General features: G+C 40.3%; 1 protein-coding gene across 4 annotated transcripts in view; it reads right to left on the bottom strand.

Moving 5' to 3' along the window:
- CACNA2D3 (calcium voltage-gated channel auxiliary subunit alpha2delta 3) overlaps positions 1-21,834 on the bottom strand; it is a 1,053,043-nt gene that overhangs the window by 536,674 nt on the left and 494,535 nt on the right. For all 4 annotated transcript variants that reach the window (XM_049863210.1, XM_049863213.1, XM_049863211.1 and 1 more), the window contains exon 9: positions 19,010-19,084. In XM_049863210.1, the coding sequence (XP_049719167.1) occupies positions 19,010-19,084 (75 nt within the window). The remainder of the gene's footprint in view (positions 1-19,009; positions 19,085-21,834) is intronic.

Below are 21,834 nucleotides of genomic sequence, written 5' to 3'. Positions count from 1 at the left end.
AGGCCTGCCTCTTAGCCACAGGTATAGACACCTGATCCATACCTCAGAATACAATTATGAACCCAAAATGGATGTCTGACCCTAGCAGAACCATTTAGGATCCAGAAAACAGTAGGAGAGAAAGCTAGAGAGTGAGAGGATGGCTCCTGACATCATGGTTTGAGGTTCTGGATGCAGTATTCTCCATTCATCAGAGTCCAGAAAACAGCAGAGGCTGTAGAGAAAGCGGATGGCCTTTGACATCATAGTTTGAGGTTCTAGATGGAATCTTTTCCATCCAAAAAAAAAAAAAAAATGCAGTTAGGTAAGCTGATGTAAACTTTCATTTTGTTCTTTATGAATTTGCTAGCCTCTGTTATGTGTCATTAAGTGAGCTCTGAAGGTACCTGGCCTAGCACAAATTTAATGATAAAAATGAAAATGAAGGAGGCAGAGCCAACACTGCACCCTAGACAGATGCACCATGCTGTACGTCTGCAGCAAAGACCTGAAAAACTAAGTAAAACAGATACAAAACATCAATCCTGGAACCCTAAGCATCAAATTAAGGGATGAAGAACTAGATCAAATACCGAATGGAAGAAGAAACAGACGGAAAACAGAGAAAGATGACAGATATAGATTGGAGGCCCCTGCCAACTAACATAGCACAGCATCACCATCTTGGAACATAGCCAGCAAGGACCTGGGACAGGGAGCACAGGAAGGCAACTTCACGGACCTACCAACAGGAGACAGAGGACTCATCAATACGCTGTGTACAAGAGATACACCTTAGATACAAAGACATCAATGTATTAAAAATCAAAGGATGGAAAAAAATATATCAAGGAAACCATAACCAAAAAAGGGCAGAGGTGGCTATACTAATCTCAGATAAAATAGACTCTAAGGAAAAATCAACCATAAAAGACAAGGAAGGACATTAGATAATGATTATATGGGACAATCCACCAAGAAGACATAACCCTAATAATTATCTGCTCACATAATGAAAGGACTCCAAAACACATTTAAAAAAAAAAACTCTAAAAGCACTGAAAAGAGAAATAGACAGTTCACAATAATAGTAGGATACTTCAACATACCGCTCTGGGTAAAGGACAGGACATCTAGAAGGAAACTCAACAAAGATACAGAAGAGCTAAAGGCCACAATAAACCAGCTTGACCTCATAGACATATATTGAACACTCTATCCAACAGCAGCAAAGTATACATTCTTTTCCAATGCACATAGAACATTCTCCAGAATAGACCACATTTTAGGCCATAAAGCAACCCTCAATAAAATCCCAAACATCAAAATAATACAAAGCATTCTCTCTGATCATGCCATAAAAGTAGGAATCAGTAATACAAAGAGCAAGGACAAAAAAATCAAATATGTGGAATCTAAACAGTACTTTCCTTAAAAACAGGTAATAGAGGGAATCAAAAAATGCCTAGAATCAAATGAGAATGAATACATCTTACCCAAACTTTTGGGACACAGCAAAAGCAGTGCTCAGAGGTCAATTTATAGCAATAAATGCACACATCAAAAAAAAAGAACAGGCCCAAATCAAAACATTAGCCCTGCAACTTGAACAAGTAGAATGAGAACAGCAAAAGAAGCCCGCAGCCACCAGAAGAAAGGAAATAATAAAGATTAAAGCAGAAATAAATGAAACAGAGATTAGAAAAACAATTAAAAGAATCAACAAGACCAAAAGTTGGTTCTTGGAAAAGATCAACAAAGTTTACAAACCACTGGCCAAAATGGCAAAAGAAAAAAAAGAAAGGAGGCAAATAATACAAATAAGAAATGAGATGGAGGGCATTACAACAGATTCAACTGAAATAAAAAGGATTATAGCTATACTTTGAAAAACTATGACAAATTTCTAGAAATACACTACCTACCTAAACTAACACAAACTGAAATAGAAAATCTGAACATACCCATAAGAAGTGATTGAAGAGGTAATTCAAAAAAAAAAAAAACCTTCCAACAAAAAATGCCCTGGCCTAGACAGCCTCACTGGAGAATTCTACCAAACATTCAGAGAAGAGCTCATGCCAATACTACTCAAACTGGGCATACAAAGGAAGGAATACTCCCAAATTCATTCTATGAGGCCAGCATAAACCTGATACCAAAAACCAGGCAAATGCACCACAAAAAAAAGAGAATTACAGACCAATTATCTCTCATGAATATAGATGCAAAAATTCTCAACAAAATTCTAACCAGTAGAATTCAACATCATATCAAAAAATAATATACCATGACCAAGTGGGATTCATACCAGGTATGCAAAGATGATTCAACATTAGAAAATCAATCAACGTAATCCTCCACATAAATAAAAGAATCACATGATCACCTCAATCAATGGAGAAAAGGTATTTGATAAAGTCCAACTCCCATTCCTGATAAAAACTCTCAGTTAAATAGGAATAGAAGGGAAACTCCTTAACATAATAAAAGGCATCTATACAAAACCAAAAGCCAAAATCATTCTCAAAGGAGAGGGGGCTGAAAGCATTCCTCCAAGAATGGGAACAAGACAAGGACGCCCTTTATCATCACTCTTATTTAACATTATGCTGGAGATCCTAGTTAGAGCAATAAGGCAAGAAAAAGAAATAAAAGGCATCCAAATTGGAAAGGAAGTAAAACTAACCCTATTCACAGATGATACGATACTATACATAGACAGCCCCAAAGATTCCACAAGAAAACTACTGAAACTAATAGAAAGATTCAGCAGACTAGCAGGATACAAGAAAAACATACAAAACTCAGTTGGATTCCTATACATCAACAAAGAGAACTTCAAAAAGGATATCAGGAAAAAAATGCCATTTAAATAGCCCCCAAAAGATGAAATACCTAGGAATAAATCTAACCAGGGGCATAAAAGACCTATACAAAAAAACGACAAAACACTATTGCAAGAAACTAAAAGAGACCTACATAAATAGACAAACATATCATGTTCATGGATAGGAAGACTCAACCTTGTGAAAATGTCCATTCTACCAAAGCGATCTACCAGCAGCATAATGTAATCCCCATCCAAATAGCAACAGTGTTCTTTAACGAGGTGGAAAAATGAATCACCAACTTTATATGGAAAGGAAAGATGCCCCGGATAAGTAAAGCATTATTGAAGAAAAAGAACAAAGTAGGGGACCTCACACTATCTGATCTCAGAAACTACTATTCAGTCACAGTTGTCAGAATAGCCTGGTACTGGTACAACAGACACACAGACCAATGGAACAGAATTCAGAACCCAGACATAAAGCCATCTATCAGCTACCTATGGTCAGCTGATCTTCGACAAAGGACCAAAGTCCATTAAATGAGGAAAAGACAGTCTTTCTAACAAATAATGCTGGCAAAACTGGATGTTCGTCTGTAAAAAAATGAGACAGGACCCATATCTCACACCATACACAAAAACTAATTCAAAATAGATCAAAGACAGGAACCATTCCTGAAGACAACTCATCAGACATGGAAGGAACTGGACAATGGGTAGGAGACAGATGCTGATGAAGAGTGAGCTACTTGTATCAGGTGGACACTTGAGACTGTGTTGGCATCTCCTGTCTGGAGGGGAGATAGGAAGGTAGAGAGGGTTAGAAACTCGCAAAATTGTCACGAAAGGAGAGACTGGAAGGGCTGACTCATTAGGGGGAGAGTAAGTGGGAGTATGGAGTAAGGTGTATATAAGCTTATACTTGACAGGCTGACTTGATTTGTAAACATTCACTTAAAGCTCAATAAAAATAATTAAAAATAAATAAATAAGAAAAAAAATAGATCAAAGACCTAAATATAAAAAATGAATCTTTGAGGAGGCTGGGCCAAGATGGCAGACTAGGTAGACACTACCTCGGATCCCTCTTGCAACAAAGACTCGGAAAAACAAGTGAATCGATCACATACATAACAATCTACGAACCCTGAACAGCAAACACAGATTTAGAGACGGAGAAAGAACAAATACAGGGAAGCAGTGATTGTTTTCAGAGCCTGGAGCCAGCGTACCAGTCAGGTAACCTTCGGCGCCCGATTTGGGGGAGAGCCCAGGGGGGCAGACGGCACAGACAAGGGGCCCAGCCCTAGCCCCCGAACTCACTCCGGGAGGGGGCCCAGCTGGTTCGCGTGGGTGGCATGGCAACGCAGCCAGTGGGAGAAGTCCCCGGAAGGCAGTGACAGATGTTGGAGTGGGGAGAGCAGCGTCCCAGCCAGGACATGCAGTCACGGCACAAGCACGGGGAGCGGCTCCACTCACCTGAACTAACCCCGGGAGGGGGCCCAGCCAGTTCGTGGAGGCGGCACAGCAACGCGGCTGGCGGGACTAGAAGTCCCCAGGAGGCAGCGACTGATTTTGGAGTCGAGAGTGCACCGTCCCAGCAGGGGAACCTTAACGTTGGACGTGGGGCTGGCAGAGGAGGATCTGACCATGACTCCAGCGGGCCAGACCCCCCGGGGGCAATCTCCACACAGCCACCACACACAGGCGACGCGCCCCGCGGGAATCTCAGATATAATAGTCATTACAAGCAAGACAAGCAATTCTGGTTATATTCTGAGGTGCTACTCTCCTATCTCTCTGTTCCCTCCCCCACCCTCCCCAGGCGGCTTCATTAACATCCGAATAGCCTGAGCCAGAGGGAGAACTCTGATAGGGATCTGACTGCATTTTTTTTTAGCGGATTTTCTGGAAAAACTAGTTTCCCAGTGATGGCTCGGAGACAGCAGTCCATACCAAACCACATAAAGAAGCAGACCATGACAGCTTCTCCAACCCCCCAAACAAAAGAATCAAAATCTTTTCCAAATGAAGATACAATCCTGGAATTATCAGATACAGACTATAAAAAACTAATTTACAGAATGCTTCAAGACATCACAAACGAAATAAGGCACACTGCAGAAAAAGCCAAGGAACACACTGATAAAACTGTTGAAGAACTCAAAAAGATTATTCAAGAACATAGTGGAAAAATTAATAAGTTGCAAGACTCCATAGAGAGACAGCATTCAGAAATCTGAAAGATTAACAATAAAATTACAGCATTAGACAACGCAATAGGAAGTCAGAGGAGCAGACTCGAGCAATTAGAATGCAGACTGGGACATCTGGAGGAGCAGGGAATCAACACCAACATAGCTGAAAAAAAATCAGATAAAAGAATTAAAAAAAATGAAGAAACCCTAAGAATCATGTGGGACTCTATCAAGAAGGATAACCTGCGGGTGATTGGAGTCCCAGAACAGGGAGGGGGGACAGAAAACACAGAAAAAATAGTTGAAGAACTCCTGACACAAAACTTCCCTGACATCATGAAAGACGAAAGGATATCTATCTAAGATGCTCATTGAACCCCATTTAAGATTGATCCAAAAACAAAAACACCAAGACATATTACCATCAAACTCGCTAAAACCAAAGATAAAGAGAAAATTTTAAAAGCAGCCAGGGAAAAAAGAATGGTTTCCTTCAAGGGAGAATCAATAAGAGTAAGTTCATACTACTCAGCAGAAACCATGCAGGCAAGAAGGGAATGGGACGACATATACAGAGCACTGAAGGAGAAAAACTGCCAGCCAAGGATCATATATCCAGCAAAACTCTCTCTCAAATAGGAAGGCGAAATTAAGATATTTACAGATAAACACAAGTTTAGAGAATTTGCAAAAACCAAACCAAAGTTACAAGAAATACTAAAGGATATTGTTTGGTCAGAAAACCAATAATATCAGATACCAGCACAACACAAAGTCACAAAACAGAACGTCCTGATATCAACTCAAATAGGGAAATCACAAAAACAAACAAATTAAGATTAATTTAAAAAAAAAAATACACATAACAGGGAATCATGGAAGTCAATAGGTAAAAGATCACAATAATCAAAAAGAGGGACTAAATACAGGAGGCATTGAACTGCCATATGGAGAGTGATACAAGGCGATATAGAACGATACAAGTTAGGTTTTTACGTAGAAAAATAGGGGTAAATAATAAGGTAACCACAAAGAGGTATAACAACTCCATAACTCAAGATAAAAGCCAAGAAAAACGTAACGACTCAACTAACATAAAGTCAAACACTATGAAAATGAGGATCTCACAATTTACTAAGAAAAACGTCTCAGCACAAAAAAGTATGTGGAAAAATGAAATGGCCAACAACACACATAAAAAGGCATCAAAATGACAGCACTAAAAACTTATTTATCTATAATTACGCTGAATGTAAATGGACTAAATGCACCAATAAAGAGACAGAGAGTCACGGACTGGATAAAGAAACACGATCCATCTATATGCTGCCTACAAGAGACATACCTTAGACTTAGAGACACAAACAAACTAAAACTCAAAGGATGGAAAAAAATATATCAAGCAAACAATAAGCAAAAAAGGAGTAGCAATATTAATTTCTGACAAAATAGACTTTAGACTTAAATCCACCACAAAGGATAAAGAAGGACACTATATAATGATAAAAGGGACAATTGATCAGGAAGACATAACCATATTAAATATATATGCACCCAATGGCAGGGCTGCAAGATACATAAATCAAATTTTAACAGAATTGAAAAGTGAGATAGACACCTCCACAATTATACTAGGAGACTTCAACACACCACTATCAGAGAAGGACAGGACATCCAGTAAGAAGCTCAATAGAGACACGGAAGACCTACTTACAACAATCAACCAACTTGACCTCATTGACTTATACAGAACTCTCCACCCAACTGCTGCAAAGTATACTTTTTTTTCTAGTGCACATGGAACATTCTCTAGAATAGACCACATATTAGGTCATAAAAGAAACCTTTGCAGAGTCCAAAACATCAAAATATTACAAAGCATCTTCTCAGACCACAAGGCAATAAAACTAGAAATCAATAACAGAAAAATGAGGGAAAAGAAATCAAATACTTGGAAAATGAACAATACCCTCCGGAAAAAAGACTGGGTTATAGAAGACATCAAGGAGGGAATAAGGAAATTCATAGAATGCAACAAGAATGCAAATACTTCCTATCAAAACCTCTGGGACACAGCAAAAGCAGTGCTCAGAAAAAACCTCTGGGACACAGCAAAAGCAGTGCTCAGAGGCCAATTTATATCAATAAATGCACACATACAAAAAGAAGAAAGAGCCAAAATCAGAGAACTGTCCCGACAACTTAAACAAATAGAAAGTGAGCAACAAAAGAATCCATCAGGCACCAGAAGAAAACAAATAATAAAAATTAGAGCTGAACTAAATGAATTAGAGAACAGAAAAACAATTGAAAGAATTAACAAAGCCAAAAGCTGGTTCTTTGAAAAAATTAACAAAATTGATAAACCATTGGCTAGACTGACTAAAGAAATACAGGAAAGGAAACAAATAACCCGAATAAGAAACGAGAAGGACCACATCACAACAGAACCAAATGAAATTAAAAGAATCATTTCAGATTACTATGAAAAATTGTACTCTAACAAATTTGAAAACCTAGAATAAACGGATGAATTCCTGGAAAAACACTACCTACCTAAACTAACACAGTCATAAGTAGAACAACAAAATAGACCCATAACAAAAAAAGAGATTGAAACGGTAATCAAAAAACTTCCAACAAAAAAAAGCCCTGGCCCGGACGGCTTCACTGCAGAGTTCTACCAAACTTTCAGAGAAGAGTTAACCCCACTACTACTGAAGGTATTTCAAACCATAGAAAATGACGGAATACTACCCAACTCATTCTATGAAGCCACCATCTCCCTGATACCAAAACCAGGTAAAGACATTACAAAAAAAGAAAATTATAGACCTATATCCCTCGTGAACATACATGCAAAAATCCTCAACAAAATTCTAGCCAATAGAATCCAACAACACATTAAAAAAATAATTCACCATGATCAAGTGGGATTTATACCAGGTATGCAAGGCTGGTTTAATATCAGAAAAACCATTAATGTAATCCATCACATAACTAAAACAAAAGACAAAAACCACATGATCTTATCAATTGATGCACAAAAGGCATTTGACAAAGTCCAACACCCATTTATGATAAAAACTCTTACCAAAATAGGAATTGAAGGAAAATTCCTCAACATAATAAAGGGCATCTATGCAAAGCCAACAGCCAATATCACTCTAAATGGAGAGAACCTGAAAGCATTTCCCTTGAGAACGCGAACCAGACAAGGATGCCCTTTATCACCGGTCTTATTCAACATCGTGCTAGAAGTCCTAGCCAGGGCAATTAGGCTAGACAAAGAAATAAAAGGTATCCGGATTGGCAAGGAAGAAGTAAAGTTATCACTATTTGCAGATGACATGATTATATACACAGAAAACCCTAAGGAATCCTCCAGAAAACTACCGAAACTAATAGAAGAGTTTGGCAGAGTCTCAGGTTATAAAATAAACATACAAAAATCACTTGGATTCCTCTACATCAACAAAAAGAACACCGAAGAGGAAATAACCAAATCAATACCATTCACAGTAGCCCCCAAGAAGATAAGATACTTAGGAATAAATCTTACCAAGGATGTAAAAGACCTATACAAAGAAACTACAAAGCTCTACTACAAGAAATTCAAAAGGACATACTTAAGTGGAAAAACATACCTTGCTCATGGATAGGAAGACTTAACATAGTAAAAATGTCTATTCTACCAAAAGCCATCTATACATTTAACGCACTTCCAATCCAAATTCCAATGTCATATTTTAAGGGGATAGAGAAACAAATCACCAATTTCATATGGAAGGGAAAGAAGCCCCAGATAAGCAAAGCATTACTGAAAAAGAAGAAGAAAGTGGGAGGCCTCACTCTACCTGATTTTAGAACATATTATACAGCCACAGTAGTCAAAACAGCCTGGTACTGGTACAACAACAGGCACATAGACCAATGGAACAGAATTGAGAACCCAGATATAAATCCATCCACGTATGAGCAGCTGATATTTGACAAAGGACCAGTGTCAGTTAATTGGGGAAAAGATAGTCTTTTTAACAAATGCTGCTGGCATAACTGGATATCCCTTTGCAAAAAAACGAAACAGGACCCGTACCTCACACCATGCAGAAAAACTAACTCCAAGTAGATCAAAGACCTAAACATAAAGACAAAAACGATAAAGACCATGGAAGAAAAAGTAGGGACAACCCTAGGAGCCCTAATACAAGGCATAAACAGAATACAAAACATTACCAAAAATGATGAAGAGAAACCACATAACTGGGAGCTCCTAAAAATCAAACACCTATACTCATCTAAAGACTTCACCAAAAGAGTAAAAAGACCACCTACAGACTGGGAAAGAATTTTCAGCTATGACATCTCCGACCAGCGCCTGATCTCTAAAATCTACATGATTCTGTCAAAACTCAACCACAAAAAGACAAACAACCCAATCAAAAAGTGGGCAAAGGATATGAACACACATTTCTCTAAAGAAGATATTCAGGCAGCCAACAGATACATGAGAAAATGCTCTCGATCATTAGCCATTAGAGAAATGCAAATTAAAACTACGATGAGATTCCATCTCACACCAATAAGGCTGGCATTAATCCAAAAAACACAGAATAATAAATGTTGGAGAGGCTGCGGAGAGATTGGAACTCTTATACACTGCTGGTGGAAATGAAAAATGGTACAACCACTTTGGAAATCTATCTGGCATTATCTTAAACAGTTAGAAATAGAACTACCATACAACCCAGAAATCCCACTCCTCGGAATATACCCTAGAGATACAAGAGCCTTCACACAAACAGATATATGCACACCCATGTTTATTGCAGCTCTGTTTACAATAGCAAAAAGCTGGAAGCAACCAAGGTGTCCATCAACGGATGAATGGGTAAATAAATTGTGGTATATTCACACAATGGAATACTACGCATCGATAAAGAACAGTGACGAATCTGTGAAACATTTGGTAACATGGAGGAACCTGGAAGGCATTATGCTGAGCGAAATTAGTCAGAGGCAAAAGGACAAATATTATATAAGACCACTATTATAAGATCTTGAGAAATAGTAAAAACTGAGAAGAACACATACTTTTGTGGTTACGAAGGGGGGAGGGAAGGAGGGAGGAAGAGGGTTTTTTATTGATTAATCAGTAGATAAGAACTGCTTTAGGTGAAGGGAAAGACAACACTCAATACACGGAAGGTCAGCTCAATTGGACTGGACCATAAGCAAAGAAGTTTTCGAGATAAAATGAATGCTTCAAAGGTCAGCGGAGCAAGGGCGGGGGTCTGGGGAACATGGTTTGAGGGGACTTCTAAGTCAATTGGCAAAATAATTCTATTATGAAAACATTCTGCATCCCACTTTGAAATGTGGCGTCTGGGGTCTTAAATGCTAACAAGCGGCCATCTAAGATGCATCAATTGGTCTCAACCCACCTGGAGCAAAGGAAAATGAAGAACACCAAGGTCACACAACTAAGGGCCCAAGAGACAGAAAGGGCCACATGAACCAGAGACCTACATCATCCTGAGACCAGAAGAACTAGTTGGTGCCCGGCCACAATAGATGACTGCCCTGACAGGGAGCACAACAGAGAACTCCTGAGGGAACAGGAGATCAGTGGGATGCAGACCCCAAATTCTCATAAAAAGACCAGACTTAATGGTCTGACTGAGACTAGAGGAATCCCGGCGGCCATGCTCCCCAGACCTTCTGTTGGCACAGGACAGGAACCATCCCCGAAGACAATTCATCAGACAGGAAAGGGACTGGACGGTGGGTAGGAGAGAGATGCTGATGAAGAGTGAGCTAATTATATCAGGTGGACACTTGAGATTGTGTTGGCAACTCTTGTCTGGAGGGGGGATGAGAGGATAGAGAGAGAGGGAAGCTGGCAAAATTGTCAAGAAAGGAGAGACTGAAAGGGCTGACTCAATAGCGGGAGAGCACGTGGGGGTACGAGTAAGATGTATGTAAACTTATATGTGACAGACTGATTGGATTTGTAAACGTTCACTTGAAGCTTAATAAAAGTTAATAAAAAAATGGATCCTTAAAGATGATAAAATTAAAAAGAAGGACAGTGATAAGGGCTCTAATATATGGCATAAATAGAATACCAAACATAACTAAAAATGCCAAACAGTAGAAAATGAACTAGATAAATGAGGAGGGGGTGGGGAGGGGAAATCATTGACTAGATGGTAGACAAGTGTTAATTTTGATAAAGGGAAAGACAAAACACAATGCTGGGGAACTCAGCACAACTTGACCATGGCAAAGTCATAGACGCTTCCTAGATACATCCAACTACCTTGAAGGACCTAGTTACTGGGGCTGAGACCATGGTCTTAGGGGATATCTAGGTCAATTGACATAACAGTTCATAAAGAAAATGTTCTACATCCTACTTCGGCGAGCAGAATCTGGGGTCTTAAAAGCTTGGAGCAGCCATCCAAGGTACATCTATTGGTCCCATCCATCCACAGCAAAGGAGAATGAAGAAAACCAAAGACACAAGGAAAATATTACTCCAGAGGACTCATGGACCACGTAAACCACAGTCTCCACCAGCCTGAGTGCAGAACAACTAGCTGGTGCCCGAGTACCACCACTGATGGCTCTGACAGGGATCACAATACAGGATCACGGACAGAGTGGGAGAAAAAAAGAGAACAAAAGTCAAATTCACACATAAACAAAGACCAGACTTGCTGGTCTGACAGAGACGGGAGGAACCCCTGAGCCTATGACCCCTGGCCACCATGCTAACTCAGAACTGAAGCCGCTCCTGAAGTCCACCTTAGAGCCAAACATTAGGCAGGCCTATAAAACAATCAATAACATATCTGAGGAACATGCTTCTTAGTTCAATCAAGTATATGAGACAAAATGGGCAACAAAAGCAAAAAGATGAGAAGGCAGGAAGGCACAGGAAAACTAGACAACTGGACAGGGAGAGGAGGAGTGCTGACGTAGTGCAGGGATTACAGGCAATGTCACAAAACAACCTGTGCAGAAGTTTTCAGTGAGAAACTAATTTTACTGTATACTTTCGACTGCGTATTTTTTTTTTTTTACTTTCGACTAAAACACAATAAAATTCAAAAAAAGGAAAAAAAAAGTCCAAATTAGCCAAAGAGCTTACTTTTGTTTTAAAACATCCAAACATACCAATGAAAAAGAAATGCTTTGTTTTCTGAAATTTTCTCCAAATAAAAAAATCCACAGAGCTAGAATATTAAAACTTTTGGCCATTAGAAACAGAACTATAATCAGCACATTTTCTTTTCAAACTAAATCAACTCAACAAGTACTGTACAACTATCAACACTGATATGATACAGCTCTTTTTTAAGTCTCCCTCATAGACTTTGTATTATTTTTTAATTATATTTTTTATTTTGAGATAACTAAAGATCGATATATATAGCTGTAGGAAATAATATGAGAGATGCCATATACCCTTCAGCTAGTACTCTACAACAGTGACATACAACAAAACTACAGTACAATATCACAACCGGCATGCTTACGGTGAGACGGTCAAGGTGCAGACCTGTTACACCACCACAGGCCCTCATGTAGCCCTTTTATAACTCCCCTAAGCCCCCCACTCTCACTCTGCCCCTGACCCCTAGCAATCACTCATCTGTTTTCCATTTCTGTATTTTTTGTAATTTCAAGGAAAGTTCTATAAATGGAATCATACAATGTGTGTTCTTTTGAGCACCGTTTTTGCTTCTCAGCAAAATCCCCTAAAGATTCCTCCAACTTATCATGTGTATCAATAGTTTTTATTTTTTATTATTGCTGACTAGTATTCCGTGAAGAGCCCAGGTGATGCAGTGGTTAAGTGTATGGCTGCTAGCCAAAAGGTCAGCAGTTTGAATCCACCGGCCACTCCTTGGAAACCCTATGGGGCAGTACTACTCTGTTCTATAGGGTTGCTATGAGTCAGAATCAACTTGATGGCAATGGGTTTGGTTTTTGGTTTTTTAGTGTTCTCTGAAGACCTGTGTTTGATTCCCAGCCAATACAGCTCCTGCAGAGCCGCCACGCCTCGGTCAGTGGTGGTGTGCGTGCTCCTAGAATGCTGAACAAGTTCCAGTGGAGCTTCTAGACAAAGATGGACTAAGGAAAAAGGTCTGGTGATATAGTTGTGAAAATCCGCCAGCGAAGACCCTACGGATCACAACGACCAGATCACAACGGTCAGATTTTCACCTAATCCTGGGAAGTAGCGCAGGACTGGGTAGTGTCTCGTTCTGCTGTGCATGGGTCGCCATGGGTCAGGAGCCGAATGGATAGCAGCTTATAAAGTACCCCAGGGTATGAAGTTACCACAATTTGTTCATCCATTCATCTATCAAAGAACATCTGGCTTGTTTCCAGCTTTGGGCTTTCATAAATAAAGCTGTTATAAATATTTCTGTGTAAGTTTTTGTGTGAACATAAATTTTTATTTCCCCAAGATAAATGCTGAAGAGTGTAACTGCTGGGTCGTTATGCTGGTTGCATGTTTAGTTTTATAAGAAACGGCCACACTGTTTTCCAGAGTAGCTGTACCATTTGACATTTCTACCAGCAAGGTATGAGTGGCCCAGTTCCTCTACATTCTCAGGAGTATTTAGTGTTGCTGCTATTTTTTATTCTAGCTGTTCTGATAGGTGTGTATGATATCTTACTGTGGTTTTAATTTACATGCCCTTAGTGGTTAATGGTGTTGACTATCTTTTCAGGTCTCTGTCATCTGCATATCCTCTTCAGTGATTGTCTCTTCATGTCTTTCACTAATTTTGTAATGGGATGGATTGTTTTACTGTTTAGTTTTGAGAGTTCTTTATATGGTCTCTAGATACTAGTCCTTTATCTAATATGTGGTTTGCATATATTGTCTCCCAACCTGTAGCATGTCTTTTTCTCCATACAGCAGGGTCTTTCATATAGAAAAAACTGCTGTTGTTTAATTTTGGTTTCGTCCATTTTATCAGTTTTCTTTTTTAAGGATTGTGCTTTTTCTGTCAAGTCTTATTGTTGGTTGGCAGCGGGGCGGGGAGAGATATAGATGTTCAATTGCTCCAGTACCATTTGTTTAAAATGATATTCTCCCTGTGCTGAATTGCTTTATTACCTTTATCAAAAATCATTTGGGTATATTGGTATGGATATATTTCTGGGTTCTCTATTCTGTTCCATTGACATATGTGTCTATTCCTCCACCAATACAACAGTCTTGATGATTCTAACTATATAATAGGCCTTAATACTGGGTAGGCTGGAAGTGGTGGTTTAGTGGTGGAATTCTCACCTTCCATACAGGAGACCGTGGTTCAATTCCTGGCCCATGCACCATTGATCTGTCAGTGGAGGCTTGCACATTGTTATGATGCTGAACAGGTTTCAGCAGAGCTTCCAGACTAAGGTGGACTAGGAAGAAAAGCCTGAAGCTCTACTTCTGAAAGTCAGCCAGTGAAAACCCTGTGGATCACAATGGTCCAACCCCATTGTGCATGGGATCACTGTGAGTTGGGGGCCAACTTGACTCCAGCCAACCACAATATTGGGTAGAATGATTCCTCCTACTTTATTCTTCTTTTTCAAAATTCTTATGCTATTCTAAAGCCTGAGTCTTCTACCTAAACTGTACAATAAGCTTGTCTATGTCTACAAAAAAAAAAAAAAAAACTTGCTGAAATGTTGATAGAAATTGCAGTAAACCTATAGACCAATTTGAGATGAACTGACATATTTAATATGTTGAGTCTTCCAATATGTAAACCTCTCATTTTTTTAATTTATTTAGGTCTTCTTTGATTACTTTCATCAGCATGTAAATCTTATACACGTTTTAAGTTCACATCTGAGCACTTAATTTTCTTTGAAGCCACTGTGGAAACACTGGTGGTATAGTGGTTAAGTGCTACGGCTGCTAACCAAAAGGCTGGCAGTTCAAATCCACCAGGTACTCCTTAGAAACGCAAAGGGGCAGTTCTACTCTGTCTTACAGGGTTGCCATGAGGTGGAATTGACCCAAGAGCAAAGAGTTTGGGGTTTTTTTTTTGAAGCAATTATAAATTATATTGTTTTTATTTTCAGTTTCCACACGATCATTGTTCGTATATAGGATTGCGATTGATTTTTGTATGCAGATTTTTTACATGTGACCTTGCTGAACTGACTTATTAGTTCTACGAGTTTTTTTTGGGGGGGGTAAATTCTTTGGGATTTTCTGCATATGCAGTAATGTTACCTGCAAGTAGGAAGAGTTTTATTTTTTCCTTTCTGATCTTTATGCCTTTTCATTTCTTTGCCCAGCCTTTAAACACTAACTAGAACATTCGGCACCATGTTGAATAAGAATAGTGAGAGCGGGCATCTTTGCCTTGTTCTCAATCATAAAAGAGAAAGCTTTCAAACTTCCGCTGCTAAATATGATCTTAGCCGTAGGTTTCTGTAGATGGTCTTTACCCATCTGAGGAATTACTCTCTATTCCTAGTTAGATGAAAGCTTTTATCACGAACGGTTGTGGGTTTTGTTAAACGCTTTTCCTGAGTCAATTGATACGACTGTATTTTTCTTCAGTCTGTTGATACATGATTACGGTGTCGGACCAGCCTTGCGTATCTGGAATAAATCCTACTCAGTGCTTGTGTATTATTCTCTTCATATATTTTTAATCAGTATGCTAAAATTTTGTTGAGAATTTTATATCTAAATTCACAACGAATATCTGTAGTTTTCTCATTTGTACTATTTTTATCTGGTTTATCAGGGAAATACTAACTAGCTTCATAAAATGAGTTGGGATCTTTTCCCTCTTCTATTTTTCTGGAAGAAGTTGTTTAAAATTTGTGTTAATTCTTCTTTAAATGTTTGGTAGAATGGTCCTGTGAGACCAGGAGGGCCTGCAGATTTCTTTTTCTGCACCTTCTAAATTACAAATTCAGCTTCTTTCAGAGTTGCAGGAATATTCAGGTTCTGTTTCACCTTGACTGAATTTCAATAGTTTGTGGGTTTTGTGCAGTTGGTCCATTTCTCCTGCATTATCGAATTTGTGAATGTAAAATTGTTAGTATTATTCCCTTATCATTCATTCTTTAATGGTTGCTAGATCTGCAGTGACATTGGTGATCTGTGTCTTCTCTTTTTACTTTTTCTTGAAGTTTACCGGTTTTATTAAATTGTATTTAATTATGATGTGTCTTGCCATGGACTTACTTGGGTTTATACTATTTGAGGTTCACTCAACCTCTTGATTATGTATGTCTTTTGCTAAATTTGGGAAGTTTGCAGACATCTTATCTTCAAATGCTTATCCAGTCCCGCTCTCTCTATCCTCCTTCTGGGACTTTGATAATACGAATGTTAGCTCTTCTATTACTGTCCCACATGTTCACGGGACTCTGTTCATTTTGTTCCAAGTCTATTTTCTTTCTATTGTTCTGACTGGATAAATTCTACTCATGTGCCCTGAAATTCACTGATTCTATCCTCTATTAATCTCTACTCTACTACTGATCCGATCCAATGAGTTTTATCTCCGTGATTGCATTTTTCAGTTCTAAAATTTCCATTTGGCTCTACTTTATAACTTTCTTTGCTGAGATTCTCTACTTTTTCATTTGTTCCAAGAGAATTCAAATTGCTTGTTGAAGCAATTATATAACTCCAACACCTGATTCATGTGGATATTGATTTCTATTGACTGTATTTTCTCATTCATGTTTTGATTTACCTGGTTCTTTGGATTTTTTTTGGGGATTACGAGTGATTTTCTATTGCACCCTGGACGTTTTGGATATTAAATTAAGACACTCTGGGTGCAATTTTATCTTTTATTTTTAGCAGTAATCCCTCTGTTGACGTGTAGCACAAGGGCCAGGTGAAAGCAGGTGGGGTCGAAGATTAACTTCCTGCTCAGCCCCACTGAATCCATCTTGTGCTGGCAGGACAGAGAAGATAGTGGAGCCATTGGTGTTTGGCTGGAGAAGGGCAGGTATCACCACAAACATTTTCTATTGTTAGGCCACCCTTTTCCCCATCCTTGGGCAAGAAAGAAAAGGCTTTTCTTGGAGTTTTTGTCTCTGCTTGTTGGTGGTCCACGTGGAGGCTCCTGGAGAGCTCAGTTTGGGATATACGGATGTCAGTAAGGAAACCCAAGGAACTCACCTCTATGTCTTCAAGTTCAATGGCCCCTAGGCAGTCTACCTTCTTCTTTCCCCCTTGAGGTCTTCCCCTTGTTGTGTTATATTATATTCAGGGTTTTCTAATTGTAAGGGGGAGGGTTTGAGAAGGACAGTGCTGCTTCATATTGGCAGAATCAAAAGTCTAGATTAATTTTTATACTCAAAGCTATTCCAGTTCTGTATATTCAAAGGTATTCCTAGCCCACTTTCTGTAACAATGTCTTCATTCATGAAACTTTGTACCTCCAAATATCACACTGCCCTTTTCCTCTTCGGGGAGCTACCAGCAGGATGGCCTTGATCATTTTAAGAATCTTTTCTGCTTAACTTTATAAGCACCATCACTAGACACCTATTTGAGGCCAGGAAAATGTTTCATTGCTATAAATACTGCTAATGGGGTGGAATCCAGTAAAAGGCAACGGCCAAACAAAGAGAACTCCAGAGGAAGCTGGCTGTAGTTTTCCTACTGACTTTGACCTAGAAAAATGACCATGGACAAACATTCTCTGGACACAGCTGTCCTTTGAACTATAATATACTGGTTTCTCCTCCCTAAAGTCAAAGCTTAGATGTTTTTCTCTGGTATAAATTTTCCTTCTCACTCCATGTTCCACATGAAACTAATTTCCCTCAGTCTCTGTTGTTCACTGTCTCAGAGATAACCAAACCATGCACTTTCTGTTACCTGCCTGTAAGATAGCACCAATGGCACCCCTGCAACCCTGGCACATGCCCAGCGCCTCACACTAGCCTACCTTGTCCATTGCGCTCAGCCCCCTCATGGGAGCGTGTTCTCCAGGGAAACAGTAGCCCTGCCCTGTAGACACAATAAAACAATATGGCAGTGACAATTAGGAGTCACAGGCAATGTGGCATTGCTGTAGCTACGCACACATCTTCAATCTAAAATGTAAACTGGCCCTTCAAGGGTGCTTTGTTGGTGGCTGTGGTGGTTGTTCTGAGAAATTTAAAGGGCCAAAGAGAAACAGGATTTCTTTTGTAGAAATGTATTTTGGTAATTTTCCTAGAATGCACCAACTGGAAGGAAAACCTCTATTCCATTTCCTAAGAGTCTTATTTACATATCTTCCTTTGTTCCATGATATTTATGGAGTAGGCAACGCTGGGAATACTGGGGACAGAGCAGCGAGCTAGACAGTCCCTATCTTTGTGAAGCTTACATTCTAATTGGGGAGACAAGCAAGTAAATAAATATGCCAATAATTATTTGCTCAGTTGTGTTAAGTGCACTGAGAGAAGAGTTTCAATTTTCTTTAAAATCTCAGCAAGTACCACATCTTTCAATAGTATCTACATAGGACATAATTGGAGCAAGAGAAAAAAAGTCAACGCAATTGTAGACATCTGAACTCAACGTCATTCTTTTACTGTTATGACTTTATCTGCGCCTCTAAGTAAATATTCTAGAGTCCCTAGGTTGTCAAATGGTTAACACACTCAGCTGCTAACTGAAAGGCTAGAGGTTCACGTCCACCCAGAGGCATCTGGGGAGAAAGGTCTGGTGACATTCTTCTGAAAATCACCCAGTGAAAACACTATAGACCACAGTTCTACTCTGACACACATGGGTCACCATGAGTCAGAGTCTAGACCACAGCAACTGGTGCTGATAAGTTAATATTCTATACAACGGGGGTTCCAAAGGGCCTGTCAACAAAAAAGCCACTCATTTGATGAGTTTCTAAAAATTAGGGCAGAGTTATTGTAATCAATCTCTGTGAGGAAGATATGGGTTCACCATGACCTGCAATGCTCCCTGCCCACTGGCAGCCCCTACCTCTTTGTTCGTCCTGTCAGCTTGTACCAACGTTCCATTCAGGCAAGGTTCCACATAGTGAAGCTCCTCATTATACTGCAAAGGGAAGAAAAAGCCAACAGGAAACATTTAGTTATGCACTTGAAGGGTACTATTTAGTCATTCAAGATACAAACACAAACAGCACAGTAGCCCAATCTCAGGCTCAATTCATTCACAGGAGGTTTTCCCCACGGGTGATCCTATAGACACCTGTGGTTAAGTGCCAAAGGCAGGATTTATTTTTTCCATGTTTGAGGGAGAGACTTCTAGAGCATGTGCTGATGTGTGGAAAGGTTCAGGATGTACACAGTTAACTGACCACCCTTCAAGGGAGGCTCCAAACATGGGGCACTCCTTGAGTGTGGCTAATATCATATGGTCCAGGTGGGATATGAAGAACATTCCAGAGTTGGGTGGATGCAGCTCCAGCACCTCTATCTGGCCTTGTGGGGCCAAGAGACGCACATGTGAGTCACATGAGTGGAGACAGAATGGGGAGAAGAAGAGGCCTTGACGTTCCCCAGTTACTCTGCAAAGGTATGCTGGTGTCAGTCAGTCCCCTGCTCAAGAGCATTGAAACCATCTCCCACATATGCCAATGCCCAGCCTTCCCATCATTTTTAATCCCAGAATACCCAGAATATGACCCTTTATTTTTGTCAAAGTTCACAACTAGGAAGTGGATATTTGAATGTTCTTATCTTCGTTGCTCTCATCAAGTTTGATTAACTGCACTAAACACAATCTGATCATGTCAGCTCCTGCAAACCTCCTTTCCCAGTGCCCCATTGCTCTCCAGATAAACAGTTCCAGGGCTTTGCAGGGTTCTTGACCTTGGCCTTGCTGATTGCTCTAGCCTCTTTGTTAGCCTTCCCCATAAACGTCAAGTGTCAATCAGAACCTAATTTCTTTCCTATCCTCTGGCGCATCCTATCTTTTCCTTCAGGCCTCCTTCCACATAATATACCCTCTGCCTGGAGCCCTCCCTCTGACATCTCCTGTTTACCCTCCAGGTCACAACTTAATTCCTCACCTCCTCTAAGAAGCTTCCCCAGGTGCAGCAAGCCAGGGTTAGGCCCCTCTCCTATATGCTCCCAAATTCTAACTGCCTGTTGCTGGGATCTCCCAAAGGTGGGCCCAACCATCAGTGTCCATGCCTGGATCCTCAGTGTATTTCCTGTGGCAAGCACACGGTGAAACGTACAGTGCGTAACCGGGAACTGTTTGTTCAATGAGAATATCATGACCTTTCCACTTTAGTGACCAAAGGCCCAGCCCAGATCTCCAGAGGTAAGGAACCAGAACCATGTCTCAGAGACCCAACTCTTGAACCAATCTGGCTAAGGAGTTTGGACTTTAAGCTTATGGGCAGTGAGAACACCATGACAGAGCTCTAAGTGGGGGAGTGACTCAAAGAGATGAGCTTCAAATAGTGGCTTTGGGCCCAATACAGAGACAGAGCAGAGGCGAGGTGAGGCCAACCCCAAGGCTACTGCAATGCCCACTGTCTTCCTTCTCACTTGTGATGCTATTGTGGAGCTGTGGCAGCCAGTTTACAACCAAGAGGTGACAAGTTTAAGAATGGAAAGCAAAGTCCTGAGGAAGGCAGAGCAAGAAGATGGAGCCAGTGTGGACCCTTGATGACACTTGAGCTGCTGTATCAAACCTGGAGCTGCCCTCTTCTAGGATCCTTACATGAGATTACCAGATGCCTTTTTAATGCAGCTCTTTTATAACTTGCAACCCAAAACTTTTCTAACTGAGGTTTTCACCTTCATCCTTCTTCCTTTTCTCCTTCCATTTCCCAGGTAAACTACAACTTCATTTAGTATATTCTGCCTAATACACACATGTTCAAGTCAATTCCTGGGATTGTATAGTTTGAGCTGGGAGTCAGGACACTGGGGTCCAAGTCCTGCCTCTGCCATGTATTCACTGTGTGGCCTTGGGAATGTCACTAAACCTCTCTGATCCCATATTCTTATGCATATAAAACCAAGCAAACCCACTGCCATTGAGTCAATTCCAACTCAGTGACCCTATAGGACAGGGTAGAATTTCCCCATGGAGCTTCCAAGGAGTAGCTAGTGGATTTGAGCTGTTGATCTTTTGGTTAGCAGCCAAGCTCTTAACCACTGTGCCACCAGGGCTGCTCTTATGCATAAGAAAGTGATCATTTTCTTCTGTTTATCCTTCAGGGGCCCTTCTGAGAATCCAGTGAGGAAGACTAGAGGTGAATCTGCTTTGCTGATGTAAAGGTGTATATGTGTGGGGGCTAAAACCCAAAATCCACTGTTGTTGGAGTTGATTCTGACTCATAGCGACCCTGTAGGCTTTCCAAGGCTGTGAATCTTTACAGAAGCAGACTGCTATATCTTTCTCCTATGGAGTGGCTGGTGGGTACAAACCACCAACCTTTCCGTTAGCAGCCAAGCACTTAGCCACTGAGCCACCAGAGTTCCATGGGGGCTGTAAATGGGGGTTAAAAGTAAAGAAGACCAAGAAGTTCTTGACCTAATCAGAGAGGTACATATGCAATAATCAAAACCACGCCTGCCATCACTGTATGCGCCACAGCCGCAGTGAGGGAATTTGCTCCTCTGAACCCCAGCCAGCTTGTTAGTGGCAGCATCCAAGCTTGCAGTTGACTAATTTCCCTTGACTGCATCAGGATAAAGCTATGCTGAGCAATCTGGTCTGCATCACTAAAGGGCGCTGGGCTGAGCCGTACGTGTAAAGGAGTGGTGCATGGCAAGCAGCTGTGCCAGAAAGGCATGCTGGCCCTGCATGCCCACCATGCTGCT

The sequence above is a fragment of the Elephas maximus genome, chromosome 20 (genome assembly GCF_024166365.1).
Source record: "Elephas maximus indicus isolate mEleMax1 chromosome 20, mEleMax1 primary haplotype, whole genome shotgun sequence".
NCBI classification, from domain to species: domain Eukaryota; kingdom Metazoa; phylum Chordata; class Mammalia; order Proboscidea; family Elephantidae; genus Elephas; species Elephas maximus.
Note: the sequence above shows the minus strand (reverse complement) of the source record. Positions and strands in the feature narration are given on the sequence as shown.